Source organism: Python bivittatus, unplaced genomic scaffold (assembly GCF_059951505.1).
Source record: "Python bivittatus isolate LINGU-HERP-01145 unplaced genomic scaffold, Pbiv_v1 ctg000320_np1212, whole genome shotgun sequence".
NCBI lineage: Eukaryota > Metazoa > Chordata > Lepidosauria > Squamata > Pythonidae > Python > Python bivittatus.
Genome location: NW_028277052.1, coordinates 11,956,922 through 11,983,530, shown reverse-complemented (window position 1 = coordinate 11,983,530; position 26,609 = coordinate 11,956,922). Strand labels below are relative to the sequence as shown.

Below are 26,609 nucleotides of genomic sequence, written 5' to 3'. Positions count from 1 at the left end.
CCTCTGGCAGATGCCTCCCTGTCCATTGCGAAGGCCAGAACTACACAGCATTTACAGGTAATTTTCCACCTACCTACTTGCTACAACCAAATCTATATCGTTTCAGGAACCTGCTTTATCATGTGCATTCACACCATGTATCTGTTAATGTTTAAGACATCTCTGACATAATAAATGACATCTAGTTGGGATAACCAACAATAAACTGGTCTCAATGGGCTAATGAAAGTGACCTGTTGAAGTGGCCCTAAAATGTTGGGTGTCTTTTTGCCCCTTTGCCTTGTTTCTATGGCAAAGAGCTCTTAATGCTAGACTGCCTGTCTCTTTAAGTATTTACAGGGTGTTAGTTGGAAGCAAGGGGAGTTGCTGTAAAATAAGCTTGAGAGAGAGAGAGAGCGCGGGTGAGAGAAATTAAAAAGCACAAGAACCAGAGCTGCTTGGTTAGGCTTGGAAAGCTGTTCTGGGTGCCACAGGCAGTAAGCTCTAGTCAACTTCAGCACCTGCCAAAGAGTGTATCCGAAGACAACAGAGGAGAGAAAAAGCAAGCTTTTTTGAAGTGGAGCAGAAAGCGGATCTCGGTCTTCCCAGCATATATCAATCTCCCAGGATGGATTGCTGTAATGTATGTACCAATTATATATCATACTTTTAAAAAAAATTGTACCACAAAATTTTGCACAGGAACGTGATAAAGTTGACTGGGGGCAAAACACTGAAGTCCAGGTACAGCAGCTAGGATTTTCCAGCGCTGCTGCTGTTATTGGCAGAAGATTGATTGAAACAGCCTTGGATTTCCAGAAAACCATAAGGGGAGTTGAGGGCTGAATCTCTTTTCTTAATCATGCTATAGAGGGCAGATGTTCCAACCTTTGCTGAGGGTCTAAGATGTCCCTTACTGGACATGGGAAATTGGGGAGGGAGGATATAGGTGGTATTTTATTGCATTTACTTGAGTTTGCTGACATTTTGGAGAATGAATGAAATATGTATATCTATGGAAAGTGAAGATAGATAGACAGACAGACAGACAGACAGAGAGAGAGATAGAATTGTTAAATTCAACCAGCTCTATTGCATTTGTAGTTGCTTAAAATTACTATAGGTCGACTGTTTTGCTTTAGGCAGTTGCACTCCCCCCCCCCCATGACATCTTTAGAGTCAGTGTCTCTGCCTCGCACAAGCATTTCTAATTGCTGGAGCGCTAAACATGAAATAACAACAGGGTCAGCAGAACTCTTAGTTTATGTGTGGGAGTCGTTGCTGTTCCTGAGCTGGAGAGAGAAAAAGAGAGAGAAAGAGGAGGGGAAGCAGCAAAGTCCTTTTGCAAGGGGGCTGAGATGGAAGCACATACAGCCCCTGTTAATTAGAGGTCAGGATTAAGATTCTTTTTATTATCTTAAGGAACAGGAAAGAAACTAAAATGCTTAATTTTGGATGAGCGGAACTTTTGGATGAGCGAGTTTGCACTTTGGAAGGGCAAAAGCAGCTTGAGGTCAGATGCTGGGAATTGGACTTTCCAGATGTTTTGGACTACACTTCCCATTACTTCCAGCTGGGGAAGAGACAAACTCATACTTTTGGTGAGTTAGAAGGTTAAGGGATGCAAACTATTCTGGAGATTCCACCCGGACCCGTTTCCCACTTATTCAGATCATCTTTGCTTTGAAGAATGCTGGGTTCAAGTTTCATACATCCAAACTGCTAGGCCAGATCCAATTCAGCATTCATTCAAATCTCTGCTTTGTTGGACAGGCCCCTTTCAGCAATCATGTACATATAGATTTGTGCATGCAAGCACTTGGGCACTATGTAAAACATCCTGCAGCTGCTGAAATAAGTTTTAAATAGTGGTTCACGTATTGTAGAATAAAGAGGCTTCAATATTACAGTTTCCTAGGCTATCTTTAATGAGCAGGACAAACGGGTCTCTTGGCTTCTAAAGCAGCTTACAATAAATGGCTATGACATCATTCAAGACCAAAGATCCTAGCACTGTGAGTATCAAGAAACTGAATCTTAGTCTGCCACTTGTTTAAGAAGCCCTAGGCACACCCTACCTACTTTATCTTGCAACTGCTTCTGCTTCTCTTGTGCCACAACCTTTCCTAAGGTGGCTTTCAAAATGGTCCAATCACCCTACTTCACTTACAGAATAGTTGCAGAATATTACCAGCCACTCAATGATGGTTCTTCCCTTGTAGTCCTCCAATGATTTTATGGCACTAATTCTGTCCTTTCCACATTAGTCTGGGACCATAAACAGATAAAAGTTCATGCAGGAAGGCTAACTGGGCATCAGTGTACCACTCCCTTTTGATCAGGAGCAACAGGACAGCATGCAAAGATTGTTTGTTCCTTAGAGATAGTGGGGGAACAGGCACTGATAGGAAGAAACACTGGATCCCTAAAATGTTTTCAGCTCTCTTTTAGAACTGCAGCTCACAAAAGGTGACGCCTTTGAATAAAAATGGTTAGTCAGAAAAGGAACTACCAGATTCCTGATTTTTTGCCACCATAGACTAACACGGCTCTCCTCCTACTCCTTTTGAGCTCAATCTGCCCAATGGCCAGAAGAGCTCCATTTTAGTAGAGGATATCATTCCATGGCTGAGTTTCTCTCATTCCTGCCATGCTTGGCCAGGACAAGTTGTATGAAGCAGTCACAGCACAGGAAGGAAGTTTTAGATAACGGAAATTGACCTCCACAATATGGGCTTTGGCAGATCCTTCATTGCACATCATCCAAATCTGCCTTTATTCTATACCACAGACTCCTGAAATATAACTGGTTATTTCCTATCTCCCTAATAGACATACGTGCCCAGCTGGCTCATCTCAAAAAGCCCTGTAGGACTGGCATTGAGTGAAATGTAGATGGTAGACAACCAGGAAATCCCAGGGCAATAAGCTAAACTAGAAAGTTGAAAAAAATGACACTGAAAGAAGGCAAAAGCAAACCATTTTGATACTGTTCCCAAGAAAACTACTTGAATATGTTCTTGAAGACCCAGGAGTCAAATACCAATTAAGCCATTGTTTCTAACAGGTGTCCTGTGCTTTGGCATGTTAGAAGAAATCTCACCTACAAGCTATCCAGCTGTTGAAAGTATGGGAATGTCACATGTTTAAAAAAGAAAAGAGAAATATTTTGCAAAATCCACCCATTCTATTTAGTACCAGCTAGCATTTGTAATGTAATGCCATGAATCTGTTCTCATCAACTGAAATCATAGGCATTAATTCCTGCTAATGGCTCAACCCAGAAATTCTTCTATATCCATGAAGTTACCTGGTTACAGATACTCCTTTCTAATCCAGATGAAAGCATACATCTGTTTCAGCTCCTAAAAGTTTGGGAGTATTTCAGTTGGGGGATGGCAGAGCCTTCTTCATAGTATTCAGCAGGTTAAACCAGCCCGCTTGTTTGCAGAGTGCAGAACAGTCTTGATGTATATTTAGGCCTTTGTAAAGTTGCAGTGGCATTCAAGGATGAAGGTGGGTTAGGGATGTCAGGCTGCTGAGCTACCTGACCTATTTCCCAGCATAAATCTGCCTATCAAGAGCAGAAGTGCAGAACCTATTTCCTAGGACAGCAAAGATGTGAGGGCAGGTCCCACAGCCCCTTTCCTCAGCTGCTGCCAGTTTTCAGTAAGTTAAAAATAAACTTGGTGAGTTGAAGACCTGATAAAGTGAGAGAGAAATGAACTTAGTGAACAGGGTTAAGAAAACCTCCTTTTTAATCTGGACGTGCCCTTTTTCCATCTTCATGACACCCACCTTTCTTCTGCAGCCAGTTATTTGAAGAGAACTAAAAAGGTGACCTGGCCATCAGCATTTCTTTTGGAGCCCCAGAACCCCTCCAGACTGTGTGGGGCCAAACCTTTTGGCCTCTTCTTTGCATGGGAGGGAGAGGTTGAGGGACATTTAAAGAGCAACATGGTTTCTTTAATCCTTACAGATGCTTAAACACCGATTTCATCCTCAAAACTCCTAGAAACAAAACCACAAATAGGCTGTTTCCCAGCCCAAGACATGCCATATAAAGCCCAATGTGGCCCTCAAACCAACTGAAGTTGGTGTCCTGCTTCTCAGAGCTCAGCATTAGTTCTTCCAAAGAAAAGGAGATGTGTGTTTGAGACTGTTCCCATTGGAAGGAACTGAAAGAGCTATTTTCCCTTCTGGAAATGCACAATGCATGTCATCCAAGCAATGCATTACCCGCAAACAACAGTGGGTGAAGTTGGAACTATTGGAGGAGTTTTTCTGTTCACCTGCCCTTTGCAAGCATACAAACAGTGCTGAAAGGTGGGAAGTTCACATTGTTGTAAGCCGCCCAGAGTCGCTTTTCTGTGTGATGGGCGGCTGTACAAGTTTGATAAATAAATAAATAAATAAATAAAATAAAATAAATAAATAAAAGTCTTTCTGCCCAAGGTAGTTGTCAATCACAGCTGAAGTGAGAAAGCAAAACTGTAATCCCAATTCACTTGGAGTTCAAGATGTCAACATTTCTGGTTCAATGAACAAAACAGAAAGCATTGGGGAAAAGATCAAGAATTCCAGGCAGGCTGATGTGGCTTGAAGTGACAGGTTGGGTTGCCACAAAAGTTGCTGTTTCACACTGAACCCAAGTAGAATCTTAAATGCTGGAGGTTCTCAATCTCCACTGAGATACAAGTGACATCAGTAAACCCTGATTACAGGAGATGGATTGCTCAGGAACAGTCTACTCCTAAGCAGATCATCCTGCCTAAAGTGGCTTCATACACAATCTAGTGCTTCTTTGCCTCTGCTCTCCAGCATTCTCCACAGCAGTGGCAACATTCCCATGGACTGCTCAGTATCTCCAGGGGCAAAGTCTGTCAGGGTCAGGATCTTGTTCTACCCTCCTTCTTCCTCTTCCAGTGACAACTCATAGGCCAGAAACATGACAGAAAGAGAAGGAGCCACTTCACACCTTGCCCAAGGACTCCCCAAAATTTGAAGCCAGCATTGCAAAGGTGCCACCATAAAGAAGGATTGTCAACTGGTAATATCTTCTGCTGGGTTTTTAGCAGAAATCACCCATGTGAAGGTTTGCCATGGCACTGAGTAAAACACAGTCTTTAGCTAATAATGGTTGAAACTTGGGGCTGGCTAGCAGCCTTGCCACAAAGTAAGAATGGTGCAAAAGTGCCTACAAACAGGTCAGGAACCTAAGCCAAGGACAAGGCAATGGGAAGCTGGAGACAGCCTTCCCTTAACTCCATTGAGGGATGAAGCCAGTATGTTATCATCAGACTGACACATTTGCCGAGCACATCTTGAGTATCTATTCCTTAATTATTCAATACAGAGGCAGAAAAGTGGGTCACTGGTGTTGGTACTCACCAACCTCCTTAAAAGCAAGGAAGGGTTATGTGGCACCTAAAGGATGAATAGAGACATTGTGGCATCAGTTTTCAAAGCCGAAGTCCCATTTCTGAAGGTTAGTGAGGTATAACACTCAGCTGAATAATCTGGGTCTCTTTTCTAAGCCCATATTCTCCTCTATGTCTTCTTTAACATTTCCCTTTTCATCTTTGGCATTTGTTTTTTCTCTCTATCTTTTTTTAATCTAATGGACAGTTGCACAATTTTTTTTTGGCAAACATATATTAAAAACACTCATGTTAATATACAAAAATTAGGAAAAGTTATGGATCATATGTGCACACTAGGGAAAAGTAGCATAGCAAAATGAATTATATTAGGAAAATCTATTTGCAAAAAAAAAGAAGGAAAGAAAGGCAAATAAGAAAAAAGGATGTACAAAACAGGATACGATGGGAGAAACACATACAAGTGTATGCAAAATGTCATGCCTATTGAGAAGTTCACAAGGCAGTACAGAATGTCAAAACAAATTTCAGGCTGGAAACATTAACAATTAACCAAAGCCAACAGTGATAAATTCACACAAGCCCAAAAGTTCTACTGGGGATAGAGAAAGGAGTATGAATTGAGAATCTTCCTTTTAAATATTTGGCCCCACAAATGTAGTTAACTAGTGGAAGGAAGACAATTTTTCAGGCAAATCCATTTTTGGCTTGCTAGGGAGGAAAGTGTAGAATTTCTCATTGCTGCAACTTCATTAAGGACAAAAGAGTTTTTTCCAGGAAGAAAAGAGAAGACCAGTTGGTTGTTAGTTTACATGGTTACTGTGGAGTCAAGAGACCTGAAGGAAACAATCAGATGATCCTGGATAAAAAGCAGATTACCAAAGAAAAGTTGACTTTTGTTTGGAAGTTTTGAATAGCAAATGCGTAGAGAAGGCTGACCTTTTGCACAGGAGAGATGCCTGCTAAACCATAACAGCATTCTCTAGTACTCCTGTTGATGTTCTGATGGTTCTTTAGACTCATCACAGACATTCTGTCCTTACATTTCACTAACTTTGAATAGCGATCAAATGAACATCTGGTCCCTTTAAACAGCTGGCAAAGCCCAGAGTTGATATTTGGTCTGAAAGTCACTATATTCATCCCCCGTAATGCTCTGACAGATTGTCACAGCAGGGCATTGTAGGAAATTTTAAGGACTTCCCACCTCATTCCATATCACATACACCAGCGCATGCCCTCCCCCCGTGACCCTTTGCTAAGTACCTCTTCTGACTTGGGATCCACCCTTTATCTGTGACCTGTTAGTGTGATATGCCACCTGTTCACACATTACACTAATATAGGGCTAAACCAAGGTTACTAAAAAGAGATAATTAAACCATAAAATATTGTTGACAAATTCTGATTGCTGAGCCATGATATGGGTATACTGGGTTTTGATTTAGCATATTGTGGGAGCCAAGCCTCTACTGAAGTCTGCACTAAAGCCTACTCCAATTCCACAGGATAAGTCAGAACACCATATGAACTGAGCCAATATTGTGTAATCTGTCGACTGCAATTTATACAATTGCAGCTTGTACAATATGTAAATTTCCCCCCATTTGTAACAGCTTTCACACTTGTCTAGTGGGTCAATCAAAGCTCAGCAGTTGGGAGATACAGTTGTCAGGAAGGCTGATGGTACAGACCTCCAGGAGAGGCCAGGAGGATAACCCATGCACTTGAATATCATTGTGCAAATGGCACCACTTAATTTGCATAATTTATTTATCTAAAGAATTTATATGGCCACCAAACGTAGACTCAGGGCACCATGCAATACATCAGAAAACAAAACAGAAGTAAACAATTTCAGTTAAAATCCAGATTCCTAGGTGATCAGAAATCACAATCCTATCCTTCTCCAGATGTCATCATGACACCTCAGTCATTACTTGCCACCTGTGGTCTCCTCGGTGAATGTTCATTACAGAAACATATAAGATTCTTAGGTTACCAACTTCTTAGAATCTTACTATCTCCTTACATGCATCTGACTCCTTAGAGACTCTTAAGCTGCAACTGGCACCTTTTCAATCAGAATTAAGTAATCAGTCATTTCATTTCAGTCACTGACCAGCAAAACAAAACAGTCAGAACTGATTAGAGTAAAACAAGCTATAAAATCATATAACAATACATGCAAAATTGTAAGTTAACGTTTAAGAATATGGGGCGTAAAAATAAATATAGTAAGGAATTACACAGTTTATATAAGGCAACTAAATGATTGGTAATTTTACTATTCTATTATTCTGAACAATCTAAAACATATAGAACCATTATAATACTAAAAGCAGTGGAAAAGTTGTAATTAATATTATTGTTATATCTAGAGAAAAATGTAGTGATTTAATGTATATGGAATAGTAATACATACTATAAGGAGGGATTATGGTTTCAACACTAAAAGTTAGAGTCCAATTATAGTGACTATTTGTATTGTTAACATGACTCTGGCAGCTAATGAAATTAAGACAAAAATAAGATTCAATTGACAGGAAGGACATAAAACATTGATATAAATTAGTGACCAGATGGACAGCTGCAACAATCAGGGTTAACTTAACCCTTATTTGCTGAACGTTGAAACTTTGGTTCCTGTCTCATTCCTTCTGCTTATTTTGTTCTGCAACCTCTTCCACAACCAAATAGGCTCACTTTCTTCCAATATAATGGGGAATATTTATTGGTTTATTTATTCATCATACCTGTAGGCAGTCTACTCAGAACAACTCTGGGCAGCGAACATGAAAATGATAGGATTTTTTTTTTTTAAATCCAAACTGTCCAAAGGGCTTCAGAGATCATCCCGAGGAATTGTGGCATTGCTCTTGATCATAAAGGGGCAAAACTATGGTTTGTTGGGAAAAAAGATGATCCAGATAAACAAGAATATTGCAGAAAATGTACATGTCTTCATGACTTTTTTTGTAAAACATTTGCAAACTGAGGCAGAAATGAATGAATTTAAGACTGGATGTGAGGAACTGAATGTGAAATTTGACCAATTCATCTATCCTGGATCTTCCATTAAATACATTTTAAAAATCATAAACTCTTTAAATTAATTACGTGTTGTATGAAGAAATTACTGTACTGTATATCTTACTGCCCATCCTGGATTAGCTGCTGATAAGCAAGTAGAACCTTCAGCTCCAACTAACTTTTGCCCCAGCAACTTCAGAAAAGCTTTGACTGCCTGCACAAGATCCCAAAGAAAAGGTAGTAACTTTATTCTATTTCTGCCTTCTTCCTTCCCTACCAAAAGAGAGTGAGGTTATCCATTAAATTGTGTAAGCTCCTCTCAAGCTTAAAAAGCTCAAAGGTTTGCCCACACAGGAGGTTAAAAACAGGGAACTGCAAATAGCAAGGAGTTACCCACCCGAAGATGGACTTATATAACCATTCCCAGCTGTGCAATGTTAATGTGCTGAACGCACACATGGAAAATGCAATGCGGTGCAACCAATGTGGCATTTTTCAATGTCTAAACACAACACATCTCAAAATAGCTTGCAGGGGAGGGGTGCAAGCTTTCAAGAGCTCAGTTCATGTATAATAAAATGATAAAATACATTTTTAAGAAGGCAGGCACATTTCTCATCTGGCCAGTAAGAAGCGTCTAAGCCCTGTAGGTCATTTGCAGCAATCTAGTAAACTCACAAAGACTTTTCTGAGCTGCAGTGGTGAAGGGTGAGTTAAATATGGTTTATCCCAGGGCAGTTCTGCTAACCTTGTGCTATGTTCCAAGGGGAAGTTTCTTCAGAAATTCAGAAGGGGTCTGCCAAGTAAAAAAAAAAAAAACTTTGATGAAGAATCAAATATAAAAATCAAAGAAAGTGAGGGTTCATCTTCCATTTTCTCTAACTGCAGAGCAAAGATGTTCTACTAGCCATTTCTAAAAGACACTACTTCATGGTGCTGCCTTCATCTCATCTCCAGTCCATAGCAGAGACAACTTAAGTTAATATTTACCTGATCTAGTTTTAAAGTATCATTTTTCCTTTTCTCCCAACACAATTTTGGCTGTGGACACGATCTACAGGCTTTTCTCAATAAGCTGGTTGATGACACCATCATGTGCAGGATGAACCTGGCTACTGTGGGCATGATCCTACTTTTCCAGTTGCTGACCTCAGCTCTCCATGGCCATTTTGATTTGACTTTTGCAGAAGTATCTCCTGAATAATGCCTGACCACCACAAAAGCAAGGGACACCATAATTTTGGAATAGCCACATCATTTAGGATGTTTGGGGAATACTTTTTAAAGGCTAGAATTAGGAGTATTCCCCTCATACCTACATTTAATTACATTCCTTAAATTACAACCTTATTACCAATTTTTGGAGACATGATCCTGGATGACTTTTGGAGCTGCAAAAATTGCTCTGGGGAGGCCAGCAATGGCCAGCAAGCTGAAAGTTGCTTACCCCTGTTGCAGAGAGTGAATTTCATTGAACTTGACTGGATTTGCTTGTGAGTAAGCATGCATTAAATTCTAATGTTCAAGTACAGTGGGAGACAATAAATATGGGAAAATGCCATCCTTGCAAAGCATAATGAAGATTAAAGCTGATCATAAAAGCCAGTCTTTAGTCCTAACTATGGACTTCAGAGGAACATTTCTTCTGTTAAAAACTACTCTTGCTACCCAAGGTAAATACTGGCACAATAGATAATCAGCAGCAAAGTTTTGGACTGAAATGAGAAAATTGATTTTTAAAGGGGCTAGGGACTAGGAAATGACTGCAATTTCTCATGACATTTCAGAACAAAGAAAGGATTCAAGGTAAAGAAAATGGGGTCTATAATATATCCTTGTTGAGTATAATTCGATGGACTCCCCACCCCCACCCCCACCCCAGAGCTACTGTTTGGCTGAGTGCAATTTGGCAGCACAACAGCTTCTGATCTTGGCCTAGGAATGAAAGACTCTGGAGGAGTTTATGATTCAACTGTGTTTGTTTACAGCCACAAAAAGCTTTGAGAACATCTCTAGCCACTGTCTTTGTCCCCTAAAACCATCTGGGTACCTTGGATTGGATGGGTACCAAACTACTGAGTGCTGTCAAAACTAGATCAAACCCAGCTGAGGCTATGTTCAAATCTGGATGTTCATCAGCTGACTTGGAGCATCTCCCTTATTCCACCTCCAAGGCTTAGCTTGCTTTGATCTGTTAGGAGGAAAAGATAAGTAAAATAAATGTCCTAACTGAAATCAAAACCAGAGGGTTAATGTTAGACCATTTGCAAGCTCATGTAACAGAGAAGAAGTGTCATGTTGTCTCCTGTTCTCAGTGGATAAATGAAAGATCTAGAAGCTGCCTAGCCTAATTACAGACTTTGTAATTACAAACCAGAATCTTAACAATGATACCAGTTAAATAGGCAATGCTGTCATGGACAAGAAAAAAAAAGGGGAGGGGGGTTCCAGCATTTTCCCTCCTCAGTCTTAGAGCAGTGATTTATTTCTTGTAAGAGTGGAATCTCAGCAGAATCTGTGTATGACTGATGAATCACAGGTTACGTACTCACAGTTTTGGCTACAGCCACTGAGGCACCCTTTTATCAACCTACTATCCCATCTGAGATTTGTTTCCCAACTCCGTATGTAGCAACCAAATTAAAAAAAAAAAAAAGCACAGTAAAATGATATGACTAAATATAAGTTATAAGATAATCTAATTCTGATACAGGGTGGAATTACTGTAGTTATAAAGTCCACCAACATCACTTGAAAATCTGCAGTAGGAGAGACACCTTTGGAACAAGTCTTCATAGCTTGATTATATTACAATACATTCTCAATGAATATGATAAATGTGCAAGTTTATTATATAGTTGGCATACACATTACTTCCAAAATATTTTGCATTTAGGTTGATGATTCCTTTATTGTGCAAACTGGTGGTTAGTAACCGAGAATGGATGATTGAGGGAAGATGACAGTTAAAAGGTGGCTTTGTTGTTGCCATCAGGAAGGACTGGGGCAGGCATTTAGGAACCCGTTCAACAGAATGAGTTGGAGCCCTCTCAAACACCAAAAAGCTGTCCTATGACATAGAAAAAATAAGTAAAATTATACACACTACCATCTAAAGAACTCATTCCCCATAAGACTAGATTCAGTTATTATGTAACTGCACTATTTGAGCTCAGAACATGTGTTTAAATGACACACTTATCAACACTTGGGGAAACGACACCTCTCCCCAGCTAAACTGAGCAGCAAGAAAGGTAGAACAACAGAGTCCAATTTGAAGGTGTCAAAGACATATAGAAACCTATCCATTGGGCACTTGGACCTGACACACTAGCACATTCTTGTAGGAACGCTTCTTGGCACCATTTGAATATAATGCTATGAGAAGGCAATGTTGAGCTCGACTCCTGATGCTTTCATTGATACATCCATATAGTTTTCTTGGCCACAATACAGGAGTGGTTTACCTCTGCCCTCTTCCAGTGGATTTTTCCAATTTTCTTGTCTAACCTATAGCCCCCACTCAATTTCAACTCTATGTATCATGAGCCAAAGTTGGCTCTAGCTGCCAAGTTGTTGACAATCTTTGTATATGAAGAAATGTTGATTTGGGTGATATGCAGCGTGGCATCACTGGGCATCTGCCAGGGGCCATCCTCCTGCAGTGGACCCACCAGCCAAGGTCAGGGCTATTTATATTCTCCATGTACATTAATAAGCAAAATCACTAAGGAACCATGTGCACCTTCCATGTCCCTGTATGTAAAAAACCAGATTTGGAGAGCACTAACCAAAAAGTGTTTTCCATTCTCAGGAAAGCATACAGCATTTGCTTAAACCTTACAAGAGATGCAGTATCCCCTCTCAACCACTTCACAAACTCTGTTCAGCATTCAACCAAATTGGTAGTGGTCACATAGTGCAAGAATTAGGAGAAGCCTTGGAAGGATTAAGAGCTTCCTAACTGCAAGTAGAACAGACCAACTTGCAGGTTAGCAGGCTGTCCTCTGCTGGAGATATTTCAATAGAAAATGAATGCTTATCGGGGAAGATCCTGGAATCTTAATGTGTCATTGTAAATTCTGCCACACACAACCTGAAGTCCCACAACCACACACTTCCCCCGGAAAGCCATGGATTCCTCCTCAAAAAAATAGGATCCCTCCTCCAAAAATAGGTCACTAAATTGTAATGTTTCATGGGATAGATAAGGTGATTACTGTTTAAAGATGTTGCATTTTTGTTTAACTATAATTGCATTTAAATCCTTTCAGATTTAGTCTTTGTCTTGGCCCCAGTCACTTCTGGGCCCTAGCCCTGCCTACTTCCTGGATTGTAGCTGCAAATCAGCCATCTCAAGGCCAATATACAGCCCTTGGCTTCCCAACATTTTGCTGCACCCCCTGCCCAAAAGAATTTCTGTAAGAAGTCCCCTCTGTAACCCCATGAGATAGTCCTACCAAATAATAGCCATTCCTCAACCAGCCCCCATTGATCTACCCTGGCCATGCTTCCTAACATGACAAGTGGTCTTCCTTTATGGGATTCCCCAGAAGGACACCTATGGTGGTGCGTTGGAGCAGAGGGCAGGGCACACTTTCACTTGTGCTGATTTTGGTTCTCATCTTTATCTTAGGAAGGGGCTTGCACCAAACTGGATGAAGACATCTTGGATATTCCATTGGATGATCCAGATGCCAATGCAGCTGCTGCCAAGATCCAGGCCAGTTTCCGTGGCCACATGACTAGGAAGAAGATTAAGGGGGGTGAAATTGAGCGCAAAAGCAAGGACCCCGAGTGTACAAGCAGCACCCGGACTGGAGACTTGCGCAATGGAGATTAAGCAGCTTGGTAAGGATCCTCCTCATCAATTCCCAGTAGCATACTGGCTTGTTTCAGGCAATTGTGAGATGGCATTTCATAAGCATCTTCTGTTTATGTCCTCCTGTTATTTATGTCCCCACAAAAATAACCCTGTGAGGCAATGATAGACTGGCCAGTGTTATCCAGTGAATCTCCTTGAACTAGAACTAATCTTATGATAATAAGAGAGGGCCAGTGATGGGTAATGGAAAGCCTGCATTTCAGATATGGAAGCTCGGTGATTGATTTTCAGAGCAACACAATTCTTTTTTTTTTTTTTTGTTAGTTATTTTTTTTTATTTTTTACAACAAACACATACAAACAATAACATAAAAAACATTTAAAAAAACCATCTTCCATTTTAAACCGTGTGTCAGCCAGTTACCAATCATTTGTGCCATCCTTTCATAGTCTTCACTCATCATTTATATAGAATCTCATGTCATCTATCTAACATATATTTATATATTTATCAATTATCAATTATTATTCATTTGTTACTAGTCTATAACATCAGCTTTCATAATAAGATTTATATCATTTTTATCCATTGATTATATATATATATATATATATATATATATATATAGTAATTTATATCAGTTTGTCAAGTTTCTATTATATAATTTGCTGATCTATTACATTACTATATCTTTTCATCCAACCATTGATAAAACAGATCCCATATCATATAGAATTGTTTATCTTCTTGCTCTCTAATTTCAAATGTTAATTTACTCATCTCTGCACATTCCATAATTTTCTTAATAACTTCCTCCTGCATAGGTACTTTTTCATTTTTCCAGTTTTTAGCAAATACAATTCTAGCCGCTGTCAAAACATTTACAATCAAATATTTCAGTTCTTTACTATATGTTTCAGGTATAATTCCTAATAGAAATGTCTCTGGTTTAAAGTCTATATGTTGTTTTGTCATTTTTTCCAACCATGTGTGGATTTTAATCCAATATCTTTTAGCTTCTGGACATGTCCACCACATATGGTAATATGTACCGGGCTTCTGATGACACTTCCAACATTTATCAGACTTGTTCTTATACATTCTCGCAATCCTTGCTGGAGGTAAATGCCACCTGTAAAACATCTTATACAAGTTTTCTTTATATGCAGTTGACATTGTCATTTTATAGTTTTGAGACCATAGTTTTTGCCACTTCTCTAAATCAATTCCATATCCAAAATTTTTCCCCCATGCAATCATTGTATCTTTAACCTGTTCTTCCTCCATCTTAAATTCTAGTAAATGTCCATAAAGTTTTTTAATCACCTTTTCATCAGTGCCCATCAAAATTTTATCTAAAACAGTCAGCTCATCATAGATACCTTCTGTTTTAAAATCTTTATCAAATCTAGATTGTATTTGCAAATATGAAAACCAGTTCATTTTTATACCTTGTTCTTCTAACGCTTGCATAGTTTTAAGTTCACCCTTTTCATTCAATATCTCAGTATATCTAACTGTTTGTTCCTTTTTATATGTTATTGGATAAGAAAAAGCTTCAATAGTGGATATCCATCGTGGAACTTTTAAATAATATTGTCTTCTTATCTTCTCCCAGTTTAAAAACAATGCCTCTCGAATATAGTGCCTTCTAAAGTAGCCCTGTGTTTTCGTTCCCTTATACCATAAGAAAGCATGCCAGCCCAACAACAGGTCATGTCCCTCTAAAGTCAATAGTCTATTATTTCTTAAAGTTATCCAGTCCTTTACCCACATCAGATTTGTCGCCTGATAGTATAATTCCCAGTTAGGCAAGGCAAACCCACCTCTTACTCTTGCATCTTGTAGTAATTTAAGCTTTATTCTTGCTTTTTTGCCCTGCCAGATATATTTCAATACAATTTTATTTAAATCATCAAAAAACTCTTTCCCTAAACGAATTGGAATTGTCTGGAATAAATATAACATCCTAGGCAATATATTCATCTTGATAGTGGATATTCTCCCAGTCATTGGAGAACCTATTGAAACCATAACATAATTTATTTCATTTTGGCTTACTATGTGGTGAAAAGCCCAGGGAGCTATTCAGCAAACTCTAGTTCACTGTGATGCACAAAACTGGGCAGAGATTTGTATCGCAGCTCATCAAAGTGTTGTTGGGTTCATGAAAACCTATTCTGCAAAGGCCATTCCCAAAATTGGCTACCTCGCCATGGTATCTACTTCTGTGCACTGGAAACTTCTAGGAATTTTTCCATAACAAAAATTTGCATTTTCCCCCTGCACACAGTATATTATCCTAACAAAAGGCAGCACTATTGAGCCTCTACACACTAAAGAACATTGAGAGACTGTAAAACATACTGAGTGGTGTATTACACACAGCTCAGGTCAGCTTGAACTGAACTCATGGAAAAAAAAAAGTCCTTAGTGATTCTTATATAAACAAAAGCAAAGAAGTGATGATGAACAAGACATACTGGTGAGATTTTCCTGGGATATGCCTCATCACTTAATAATTTGGGGCAGGGTTCTCATGGGAACTGACATCTGGAGGCCAACAGGCTGAAAAAAAACTCTAGCTTAGAAGGCATTTGCCCTACATGTTTAGCCAGAGTAAAGCTTATTTCTCACTCCTATCCGTAGCTTCTATGTGCTGTACACAGACAAATATATGGACTCCACACCCAATAGATCCTTCCTCAACGGCTGCCCCATGCTTCAGGTTCACCTGCTTACACCATTTCCTCTGCTCTTCTGCAATTTTTAGGAAGTTTCCACAATACTTTTTTGCACCTAAAAGGGCTGTCTGCAGGGAGGGGGGTAGGTCGAGAAGTCAAGATGGCAACTACAATGTATGGTTGAAGCCTTGCCCTTTTTTACATGCATCTTTTTTACATACCATCTTGACTTTTTTTACAGCCCCAAGGACAGTCCTGGTTCCTACTCATGGAGACAAGATAGGGTTCTTTGCTGCTGAGGTTGAAGCAAAGTATAGGTAGAAAGACGGAAGGGAAGAGATTGTGGGATTGAAGCTGGAATAGATCTACAAAAGTGAGCCAGAGCATGTTTCTGATAGAGTGTCCTCTGAGACTGCGATATTGAGGTTGTTGAAAATAAGTTTATTGTCCAAGGCCCAGATTTCTATTTATCTGGGACTTTTGCTCTGCTTTGGAACTTTGGGACTTTGTATAGTGATTTCAATGCTTAATGATTTTTATGATCATTAAAATGGCTTGGAAAGGATTTGGATGATTCATTTTGATGATGATGATGATGATGATGATGATGATGATGATGATGATGATGATGCACTTACAGATGCAGCATTCTAGGAACTTCTTTTAAAAAGGAAAAAAAAAAAATCAAGTTACCAGCCCTTACCATTCCACCAAGAACTTAGAAACAAGTAAACAGTACTAGTGAAACGCTGCTGGAACTCACAGATTATGTTAAGAAGCCATAGTATGATTTGTCCAGTTTTGGTTTAACCCACCCATTGGAGTTTGTAAACCACAGTTTGTGGTTTAATGGGTTGTAAACATCCATCCAGTTGTGGTTTATTCAATACAGAGTGGTTAAATGAACCATAGCTTCACTCAGTATGTAAACCCTGTCAATGTGGAGGCTCTGCCACGGTTATGAGTATGGAGTTCAGTCTTCGGCATTGTTCCTTACCCCTTCTATGTACATACAGTATATGGAAATGGACTAAATGTTCTTTATTAGTGTAAATTCCAGGTGCAGGTAATAGATGTTTTGTGTTTTGGTTTCTTTGGGGGTGGGGTGAAGGAGGCTTCTCAAAGTGCAGTCAGATGACATAAACCTTGGTGTGCTTCCTACTCGGTTCAGGGAAAAACAGATGTTCTGCAGGCTTGTTGGAAAGGTTTCTGGCACAGCAAATTTTTAGATATTTTCCCCCCTGCCCTCAACTGAGGTGGTTGTACTGCCAATGCAATGTGCACTCAGCTGTTCTTTGTCAGCTGACTTTAAATTAGCAATATGTGACAAGCTGTGACAATGATGGATTGATGGTAAGGCAGACTGGATCTCTGTTTCTCTCCTTGGAGCAAATCATGCCTTTGATTAGTCAAGTAATAAGAGGGACTAGTAATTTTAAGGTCATGGTGAGGGCAAGGAACACTTTGAATGCCATGTGGGGCTAGGAGATAACACTCTGAGAAGTGGACAGAGCTAAGGGAAAACCTATTTGATCTAAGTATAAATATAGTTCAAAATAAAATGAATTGAAGAAGCAAATATGATTACATTCCATGTAGTAACCTTCCTTGCTGTAACATTCAAAATAATAATTAGGTCACAACTTTTAGAGGGGTGCTGGGGGTCCCAGAGGGGAGCTCTGGAGACTCCAGTGGTCCACCTTTGGCTTAGCTATTGCTACATTTCAAATTTCTATCCAATGATAAGCTTCATTAATGGTTTCAGGGCAGGATCAATTAATCAGATGCAGGTGATGTGGCTAATGAAATAAGCCAACCAAATTCTCTAAGTTCTTGCAAGAGTTGGGAAATCATGAGCCATCCTCTGAGTCTTCTATCAAAAAAGACAAACGTTGAATGAAATTCTGTGAGTTCTGGAGCCTTTTCATCCATGTTTTTGTGGGATGCAACTAAGCTTCAAGATACTTGCTCTTCAAGATTATCCAAAGGCTCCATAGAAGCAATTGTTTTGGTTCTTATGAACTACAGGAAAACGTCACTTTCCTCCCATCCTACTACCTAGAGAAAACTCCATTGAAGCACTGATGTGCAAATGTAATTTGCTGGCTATGCAATGACAAATCAAGATGCCTTTTTAAACAGCCTCCTCCAGTTAGGGTAAGACAATTAAAGTGCATTGCTGAACTGGGCTTCACTGGGACAAAAGATCTTATGTTCCAACAAATGCTCAAATCATCAATGCACAATAATGGAGGGTTTTTTTGTGGGTTAGTGTGATCTTAGCTACTTGGGACATTAAACGTGGTTTCATAGAATCCTGGTTTAGCACAATGCCTAAACCTAGTTGTACCCTTTTGTATAGATGGGGAAGACACCTGTTCAGCTTGCATTTTTGGCCTTTCAGAACTGATTCTGCAATCAGATGGCCATGATTTTGGGAGTTTTGCATTTCTCTGAATTTTATAATAATATCATTTGAAAAGGCACACATTGGAAAAGGACAGCACCTCAGAAAAGGAGTAATATGTTATACCAATGACGCCTTCTGTGCAGAAATAGTTCAAAACTCTAGTGGTGAAGGCACCAGGCTAGAAACCAGGAGACCGTGAGTTCTAGTCCTGCCTTAGGCATGAAGCCAGCTGGGTGACCTTGGGCCAGCCACCCTTTTTCAGCCCTAGGAAGCAGGCAAGGGCAAACCACTTCCGAAATCTTGCCAAGGAAACCGCAGGGACTTGTCCAGGTAGTTGCCAGGAGTCAACTGCTGACTTGAAGGCACGCCTCCCCCCCCAAAATAAAAACAAAAAAACAACACACACACACCCCCACCAAAATCTTATCAACTTTTCCCTGTACTTTTTTTTTTTCCATTTTGTTTTTTTCAATCTGTATGAAAAATAAAAATAATTGGAACGGAATGGATTGAAACCTACGCTATCCCCAAAGAAGCAAGCTAAAAGATGCCTTGCAAAATAATAATTAAAAAGAAAAAAAAAACCTTGGAGCTGTGCAATTAAGGGGAAAAAATACATCCAAGTCATGTGAATTTTGCCCCCTCTGTTTTACTAATTATGCAAATTCCTTGCAAATATCGGTGGCTCACACACTCTCTGTGGCGACTTTCATTCCTCTGATGTATATCTGAATATAATTGCATAGGCAGACTTTGAGCTTCTTGTAAAACCAATGCACTCCAAATTACAGGTACCAGCCTGCAGGGGAGGAGAAGCATTTGAAGGGGAAAAAAAAAAACCTTGGCCTGCAGACAAATTAAGATATTATTCGAAGGAAAGAAAAAAGCAACCGCCCCTGTGTTTTTCATCTTTGAAAAAAATCCTAGAGAGAAATTTGCTAATAAGCTGCTGTATAAATGCTGGAACCTCCAAATAATGATAGCTTGAGAGCGTCTGCTGTCACCATAAAGACTGGTATGGATTGTTGACCAGTGAAAATGTGGATATATGTGGGAGGGGAGAGAAGCCACTGACAAGGTCACTTCTTCTAACTCAGGGGCAGGCAATATTTTTATTGGTGGGTGGGGTGGGGTGGGTACAATTTCCCCCCTTATTTTTCCCCCAGTGACCAAGAGCTGCAGAGGACGGAGAGCTGATGTAAAGCCTCACCAGAAATGACGGAATGGCATTTGGGGCTGTCTGAGTTTGGGTGGCTGGTAGTCACATTTTACAGCAATGCCTTAAGTTGATTGCAGACAAAACATATATCTGCTTTCTACAAGAGGATCCCATGACTCGCTCCCGTTATTACAAGATTTGCTGCCAGTTTTCAGAAATGTGGCCTTGGAAATCCAGCCCAGTTTTAAGGGTTAGCGTGCCCCGGCTCATTTCAAATAAGGACAGTCAGCCAGGATTCATGGCTAACAAGCAGGAAGAGGAAAAACAAAAGCCTTGAATCACAGCATCCTTGTGAGTCGTGAGCCTAATGTAGGAAATATTGTCTGAGCTAAACAACTGGTACCCATTGGCTACACCTGCATGACCATCTCACGCCAGGTATGCATCAGCTGAAAGTTTCTGCGTTACAGATAGTTGTGTAGCTATGTAATATGTCCAATGGTTAAACTGCAAATACACACTCGCACACACACACAGTTTTTACAACATGCACACTTTTGCCTGATTTGAAAATCACAGTCTTGTGAGAATTGTGGGGGAACCAAGACAGGTTTTAAACCCACAACCCCACCCTGGAACTCAATCTTGGTCAAGCTTCATGGGCCCAAATTTGCTGTTCTGCACCCTTGTTAAAGATAGGGAGATCCTGCTCTTCTTTTCCTTTTTAGCTTCAGAAAAATGTCTTTTGTTTGATTGCTTTCAAAAAAAGAAGAGGAAGAAGAAGAAGAATATTCTCCTTGGTTCTGATTGCTGTGCAATGAGCTCATACCGATTGGAAATCTGAATCAAGCCTTAGGTAAAGATTGATTCAGATTTCTGATCAGTATGAGCTCATATATATAGTTTGCCTTTGCCAAATGACCTTTTTTTGCAGATTATCAAATATATCATTAGTTTGGAGACTCAACTCTCTATGTCCTAGTTTTCATGTGGAAGGCAAATCCTACACACTGGTAGTTAGCATGGAAACCAATAGTAACTCCCCAAGTGAGATGAAGGGACTGGATTGCAGTTTGAATTCTTCCATAGCAACACCAGCTCAAATGCTTCTCATGAGCACAGTCTATTTTTAAAGGCTGGCAGAAATAAAGTACATAAAGGAGTAAATCAACATTATAGGTAATGCAAGAAATTCCAAACACAGCACAACCCAGCAAAGGATTACACTGCCATTATTCTAAAGAAACTGCATTTTAATGAGCATATGTGTTGTGCACATTTGCTGTGATATAAGCATCTTCAAGATGTTCTCTTTTTTTCCTCTTCTCTCCCCATCCTTTTTTCCTTTTGTGGTCTGTTACATTTTAAATTTGGAGCAAGGGACTTATTTTACTTGACTATATTTTCACATAACGAACTAAACCAACACCAAACAGGGACAGTAGGGTTTAGTGCAATGCAAGAATTCAGTCCCAGTTGCTTACTTGTTGACTCGATTCACATGTTGCCCTGTATGAGTGATTTTCAGCTTAGCATTTTGTATAAAGCAGACAGTTGGCATCTTATGAGCTAGAAGTACGGATCAATTTCGACCTGGGGTCAGCAACAGTTTCTAATCCTAGTGGTGAAAGTAGGCAAGAATAGCGAACAATAAAACATTTAAGCATTTGGGAGAAAGGAAGAAAAACAGCAAGAACAAAACATTACCCACCCAGTTCCATCATTTCCCAGTTTCTTTAACTTTATCCCATCTGGGAGATTTTAAACTTTAGATAATTTCTGCAATAATGTATTTATTTAGTTATTAATATATGTTTATTTTAACAAATATTTAATAGCACAACTATGAAGAAGGATAGAAAGAAGAGAGCCAAAAAGAAATAAAAGAGGACTTAGATACTGGGTCAACTTGAACAAGAATTGTCAAAATAACATTAGGTTAATATTACATTATCAAATCAATGATCAATAATTAGCAAAAGTAACCAATATGGTAAAAATCATCAGGGTGAACAATTAATTAAAATTTCCATCAAATTTCAGAGACCCATCATAACTAAACAAATAAAAGCCAATATTTTAAAACCTTGTGTCAAGAGAATCCTGAACTTCTAATGCAGTACAAGTCCATGTGCAGAATTATAATACATAGATATTTGTCCATTTGTTTTTCCAGGGTTTCTCAACCTTGGCAACTTTAAGATGTGCAGACTTCAACTCCCAGAATTCCCCAGCCTGATAAACTAGAAAAATGAATATAATCAGTACATATACCCAGGAGGAATCTCGTTCAATTTATCTCCTTCTCAGATTTTGATTGCTTTCCTGAACGCCAGTAACACTGGGGCAAGTTGAATCTCCAGGCATGTGCTGTTCTGGAGAAAGGGAGGCAGCAACCGGGACTGCCGGTGGGGCTCCGATTGAGCGAACATTTTAGGTTTCCTTAGTTTTTGTTTTCTTTTTCCATGAGAGTACTATTTTATGGCTTATGCTATAGTTTTCATGGGTTTCCTGATGAAAAAAGGGCAAGAAACCATGCTGTCAGTTTTCAACAATCACGGTCAGAGATACGGTTGCTCTGTCTGGTCTGGTTGATCATTAAGAACAATAAGGAGGTACCTCAAACTCTAATTCTTGCAGCTACCGAGTGATCACCTGGAATTTTGCAAGCCCAGATATGACAACCCTTCTTGGAAGGCCATGGAAGACGTTTATGAAGTCAGAGGTGGCCCTGGGTTAGGACAACGTAGAAGAAATGCATTTTGGCTATAGAGGCCCTTGGTTATCCTAATCAAACAGGCCAGGGTACAGTACAGCTGAATACTTTGATCCTACTGCACTGTGGTGTTTTGTTCCAGGTTTAGCTTTGTTTAAGTTAATGCAAAGGCTGTTCATCTTGTCTAGAATTGTTTTTCTACAGTGTGCAACAAAATCTGTTCTATGCCTGAGTTTTATTTGCTGTGCCAATCAAAACACTTGGGATATGCACAAACACATATGTCTCCATCTTCCCTATCAACCTTGATGTCCGGGAATGTAAAAGGAGCCAAACACAATTCAGAATACAAAACTTTACGAATGATGCCTTTCAGTTGTCATTTTTTAAGTGAAGACAGACGTGGCTTTTTTCCCCCCACAATCCATTTGATGCTCACAATAGCCTGCGAGGTAATCTGGTGGGCTTCCTTGTTGAATGGGAACAGCCATTTCCTGTTCCCCCTCCAAACACAAACCTCCGTTGCCTTGTTCTTTATTTCACCCTTTATTCATATTCCCAAGGCAATTTACAAAAACGAATAAAGTAATTAAAGTGTAAATGCCAAAAGATTTTTTTTTAAAAAAAAAGCATCAATAACATAGTAAATGCAGCAAAATAATCATGTTTAAAATTGCGTCTCAACGTCTTTGAAATGATAAAACATCTTTTCCAATTCATCAGTGGCTTATAATGGGGTTAAAAACATGCTTGTTTGTGGATTAGTACTTTGGGTGAAACCAACCATGGCAGTTGGTAAACCACAATTTCTGGTTTAGAGTTTGTATAACACCTGCCAACTGGGCTCTATCCAGTATAGGAAAGTTAAACTATGGCTTAGCATGATGTGTGTATCCAGCATATTGGTGATGGTTAAGGCCATTTGACACCCAGTAGTTTGCCACTGGATACCACTAAAGGAAATTTCTGTTTTTCCAATTCAGTTGTGATATCCTGGAGGTATCTGCTTAGCTCTGATGGGACCCCAGTGCTAATCTAGAACAAGGGCCTTCTTAGTTTCTTCTGAGTGTTCTAAGCAAACTTCAGAGAAAATGGAATTTCTCTGGCTCCTTACCCCATGGTGTAAGACATCCTGGAGGGTTGATCTACAGGTAGTCTCTCAAGCAGTACATACCCTGTCCAAGACCATCAGATTCATCCTTTATCCCTAAAAACATTGTATTAAGCTTCCAAGGGCCTGAAAGCAAGGCAGAGCAGAGCAGTTCACAGCAACCATCTGGCAAACAGTAATAAGAGCCAAACATCCTTCAAGCCTACACTTCCTCTGCAAATGCTACATCCCAGACCAGCTTCAAAGCTCTCCTTCCCTACCCTTCCTGAGTCAAATGGAGACACTGAGTTCTTTGGAGAATGCTTCCTGCATGTTCCATCTTTTCCCTGCCTTTCTCCAAAACTAACTGTCCTTTCCGAACGACATGAACACCAAATTCATTTCTCATGGAGAGTATTGGGTACAGAGAGTCCAAGCCTGGACAGAAACGATGGTTGGCCAGAAGACAAAGTAATTCTTGACTGGCCAGATTGCCATGCAAATTGTTGTTGTTATCTCAAATGCCAGATTCAAGTGGTCTTTTTTTCCCCTACAGGGACTAGAGAAGAAATGGAAGGAACCATAGCATCCAGACAGGTTCCCAGCTGGTCCCCTGAATTGCACCTTCTGCTTCCAGAAGAACCATCCTATTGTCCGAGCACAGAACAGACACGATACTTTCTTTTGGACTGATTTTGCTTTCAGAACCTTCACCACTGCCCCTTCTCTTAAGAATACTGGTATCTGCTCTCCCTGCCTTTTCTTCCTACACAGATCCCAGGATTCCTCTTGGTGCCTGCCCATGTCAGTCAAAGTATCTACCCCCAAACAGAGAGACTATATTGGTGCAATATATAATAACTACACCTTTATTTCTTGGTTGAATCATTGCCCATTAGTATCTCTTGATCTTTTATATCTGCTCTTCTGTTACTTGCTACATCCCGTGTACCAGTCCCCATGAGCCAGTAGGCCTTCATTGCAGAATCCTGAATTCTAAGCAAGATGGGCAGTGGAGAAAAGTTTTTGAAATAGATATGGTTCAGGCTTTTAGCTTTATTTCCATGACTGGTCAATAGAATTTGAGACAGATGATGAGGTGCTTCAGAAGCATTCTTGCCTTGGCTAATGAGATTGGAGACAGACATAACACTCTTGTTATAAGCCACTATTCTAGACTACCAACAAGATTTCCAACCTTCATTTTATCAAATTAAATTATAAATTATTTTTACCAAAGTACTCCAATAATAGGAGAAAAAAAAATAGATTGGTGATTATATAGGCACTAGCCAATAGGTGGACTTTTTCCTCCCTTTTCTTCTAGATGCACTGGGAGTAGCAGTAACGTTTTGCCATCTTGTCTCTTGAAGTTACTCCAGAACAGAAAAGTGTGCATAATTTCCAAATATTTTTTATTTTATTTATTATTAAATTTATATGCCGCCCATCTCCCCCAGAGGGTGACTGTGGGTGGCTTACAATTAATTACAAATATGCATTCGTTACCTCTCCACTCCATTTAAAACGTTATGTCTGCCTTCACCCTTGATGGTGGCGAGTTTTGCAAATACCATAGAACCCCTTAGATAAAGCCTGTTTCTCCAAAATTTCCATGCTGCTTTCAGCTGTATGAAAGAAAGAGATAAAGCAAATTGTGGTCCACCTCAGCTGGAAGAATGCCATTCCTTGTTTAGTGCAGACTGGTGTTCTACCAAGCTCCCTCCTGCATGTTGCATGGTTGTTTATTCCTTTGTATTTAACACTTCTGGGCCTCCTTTTAGAGATGTTGTGCAGATGACCTCCTTTTGATCCATCCAGTCCTCCTAGAAGTATTCCCTTTCATCAGTGATTTGAAACTGAGATATTATGAATCCTTTGGGTGTCTCTGGTTGTTTTCGTAGTGCCGTGAATTCTTTTTTCAAACCAACAGTAGCTGTAGGATGGTCACTGCTTTCTAGAATCTTTGAGCCAGTGGAGATGGTGACCTCTCAGCTCCTTCACTTTTACTATCTGTACCCCTGCAATTGGCTTTCAGGCTTCTAATTTGCATGGACCCAAATGGACAATCAATGGCTAAGATCTTTTTCCCCAGTGCAAACCACTTCTTCCAACCCTAAGTTTGGGAAATGCTATTTGTATTGAAACACTCTGCCTACCAGTGTTGCTGATAGTATGTTTCGTCTCCCCAATCACTTAAAGCCTCTTTAATCTTGCTTTGATAATTGCACTTCAACTTCAAATGATACAGTTGGGCTTTATAGATGAGAGGGCTCTAATCTAGCAATCCAAAGAATAGCCCAGGCTCCCTGATTGGCTAGCAGCTGAGAAAAGAGATACCACCTCAACTTTTTCTTCAGTGCCTATTAGAGTCCATGTTCATCCATGTTACCCCATAGGATAATTTACTGACTGTGGTGGTGGTGGAACTGGAGAAAGAGTAAGGTAGAAGCATTCATGCCTACATTCTCCTTTGCATTCTGTGTGCAACACAGAAAAGAGTAGCAAACTCCATTCAGTCGAGTCACTACAAGACAGAACTAAGGCCTATCACATGTAGGAAATGGCTTTTTCTCATTCAGCTTCATTTGACTCATGCCCTGTCCTCTCCTTTCACTTGTGAATACTCTCCTGCTTTTCTTCTCTTTTCCCCAGCCCTTAATTCTTCTCTCTCACCCACCAACAATTTGGCAGAATCTGCTGCCATTGTCTTTTTTTAGTCTCTCTCTCTCTCTCTTTCTCTTTTTGCATGTGATCTCTTCGACTAAGATGGAATGTTAATAAAGAATGTCATGTAAAGCAAGAGTACTGAGGTCTTTAGTAGTAGCTATATATTTTTAATTAAAATCTTCCAGGCAAGATGTAAAGGGTGGAGCTGGGTAGATATCCCATTCCAGGGTGGGAAGAAGAATGGGGATATTACAGCAGATTTCAGAATCCAGTGAAGCCCAACTTTCAGAGTTTTCATTTTTATGAAATTCATGGCAATTCTTGCTTCAATAGATCTTGGAATAGATAGAGATTTGGTGACTACCTGTGGCAACTTTGGAAAACAAAGATTTTAATCTCCCATTCAACAGTTTAAAACCGTTTCCCTCTCATCTCCTGGAACTGGTTCTGAAGACAACATTAATGTTTAATTCCCCAGAGTGCCACTTTGAATTGGAAATACCTTTTTCCCATGCAAGCAAACAGCATAAGGGACTGCAAGGCAACTTAAGAGCCAAACAGTGTGAGATGCAGAAAGACATGGACCTATGATCCACAACGTGAGGTCTCTTTTATGTTCCTAAAAGAATCCCTAAAGTGGTCATTTGGATTGGGATCACAG

The 26,609-nt window shown here is 39.8% G+C and overlaps 1 protein-coding gene across 1 annotated transcript; it reads left to right on the top strand.

The window, feature by feature from the left end:
• Positions 1–412: 412 nt before the first annotated feature.
• On the top strand, positions 413–25,946 carry NRGN (neurogranin). The gene is made up of 3 exons (XM_088139104.1): positions 413–622; positions 13,030–13,244; positions 23,835–25,946. Exons 1-2 carry the CDS (start codon positions 608–610, stop codon positions 13,234–13,236), a joined length of 222 nt encoding a protein of 73 aa, XP_087995230.1. The 5' UTR covers positions 413–607; the 3' UTR covers positions 13,237–13,244; positions 23,835–25,946.
• Positions 25,947–26,609: the final 663 nt, after the last annotated feature.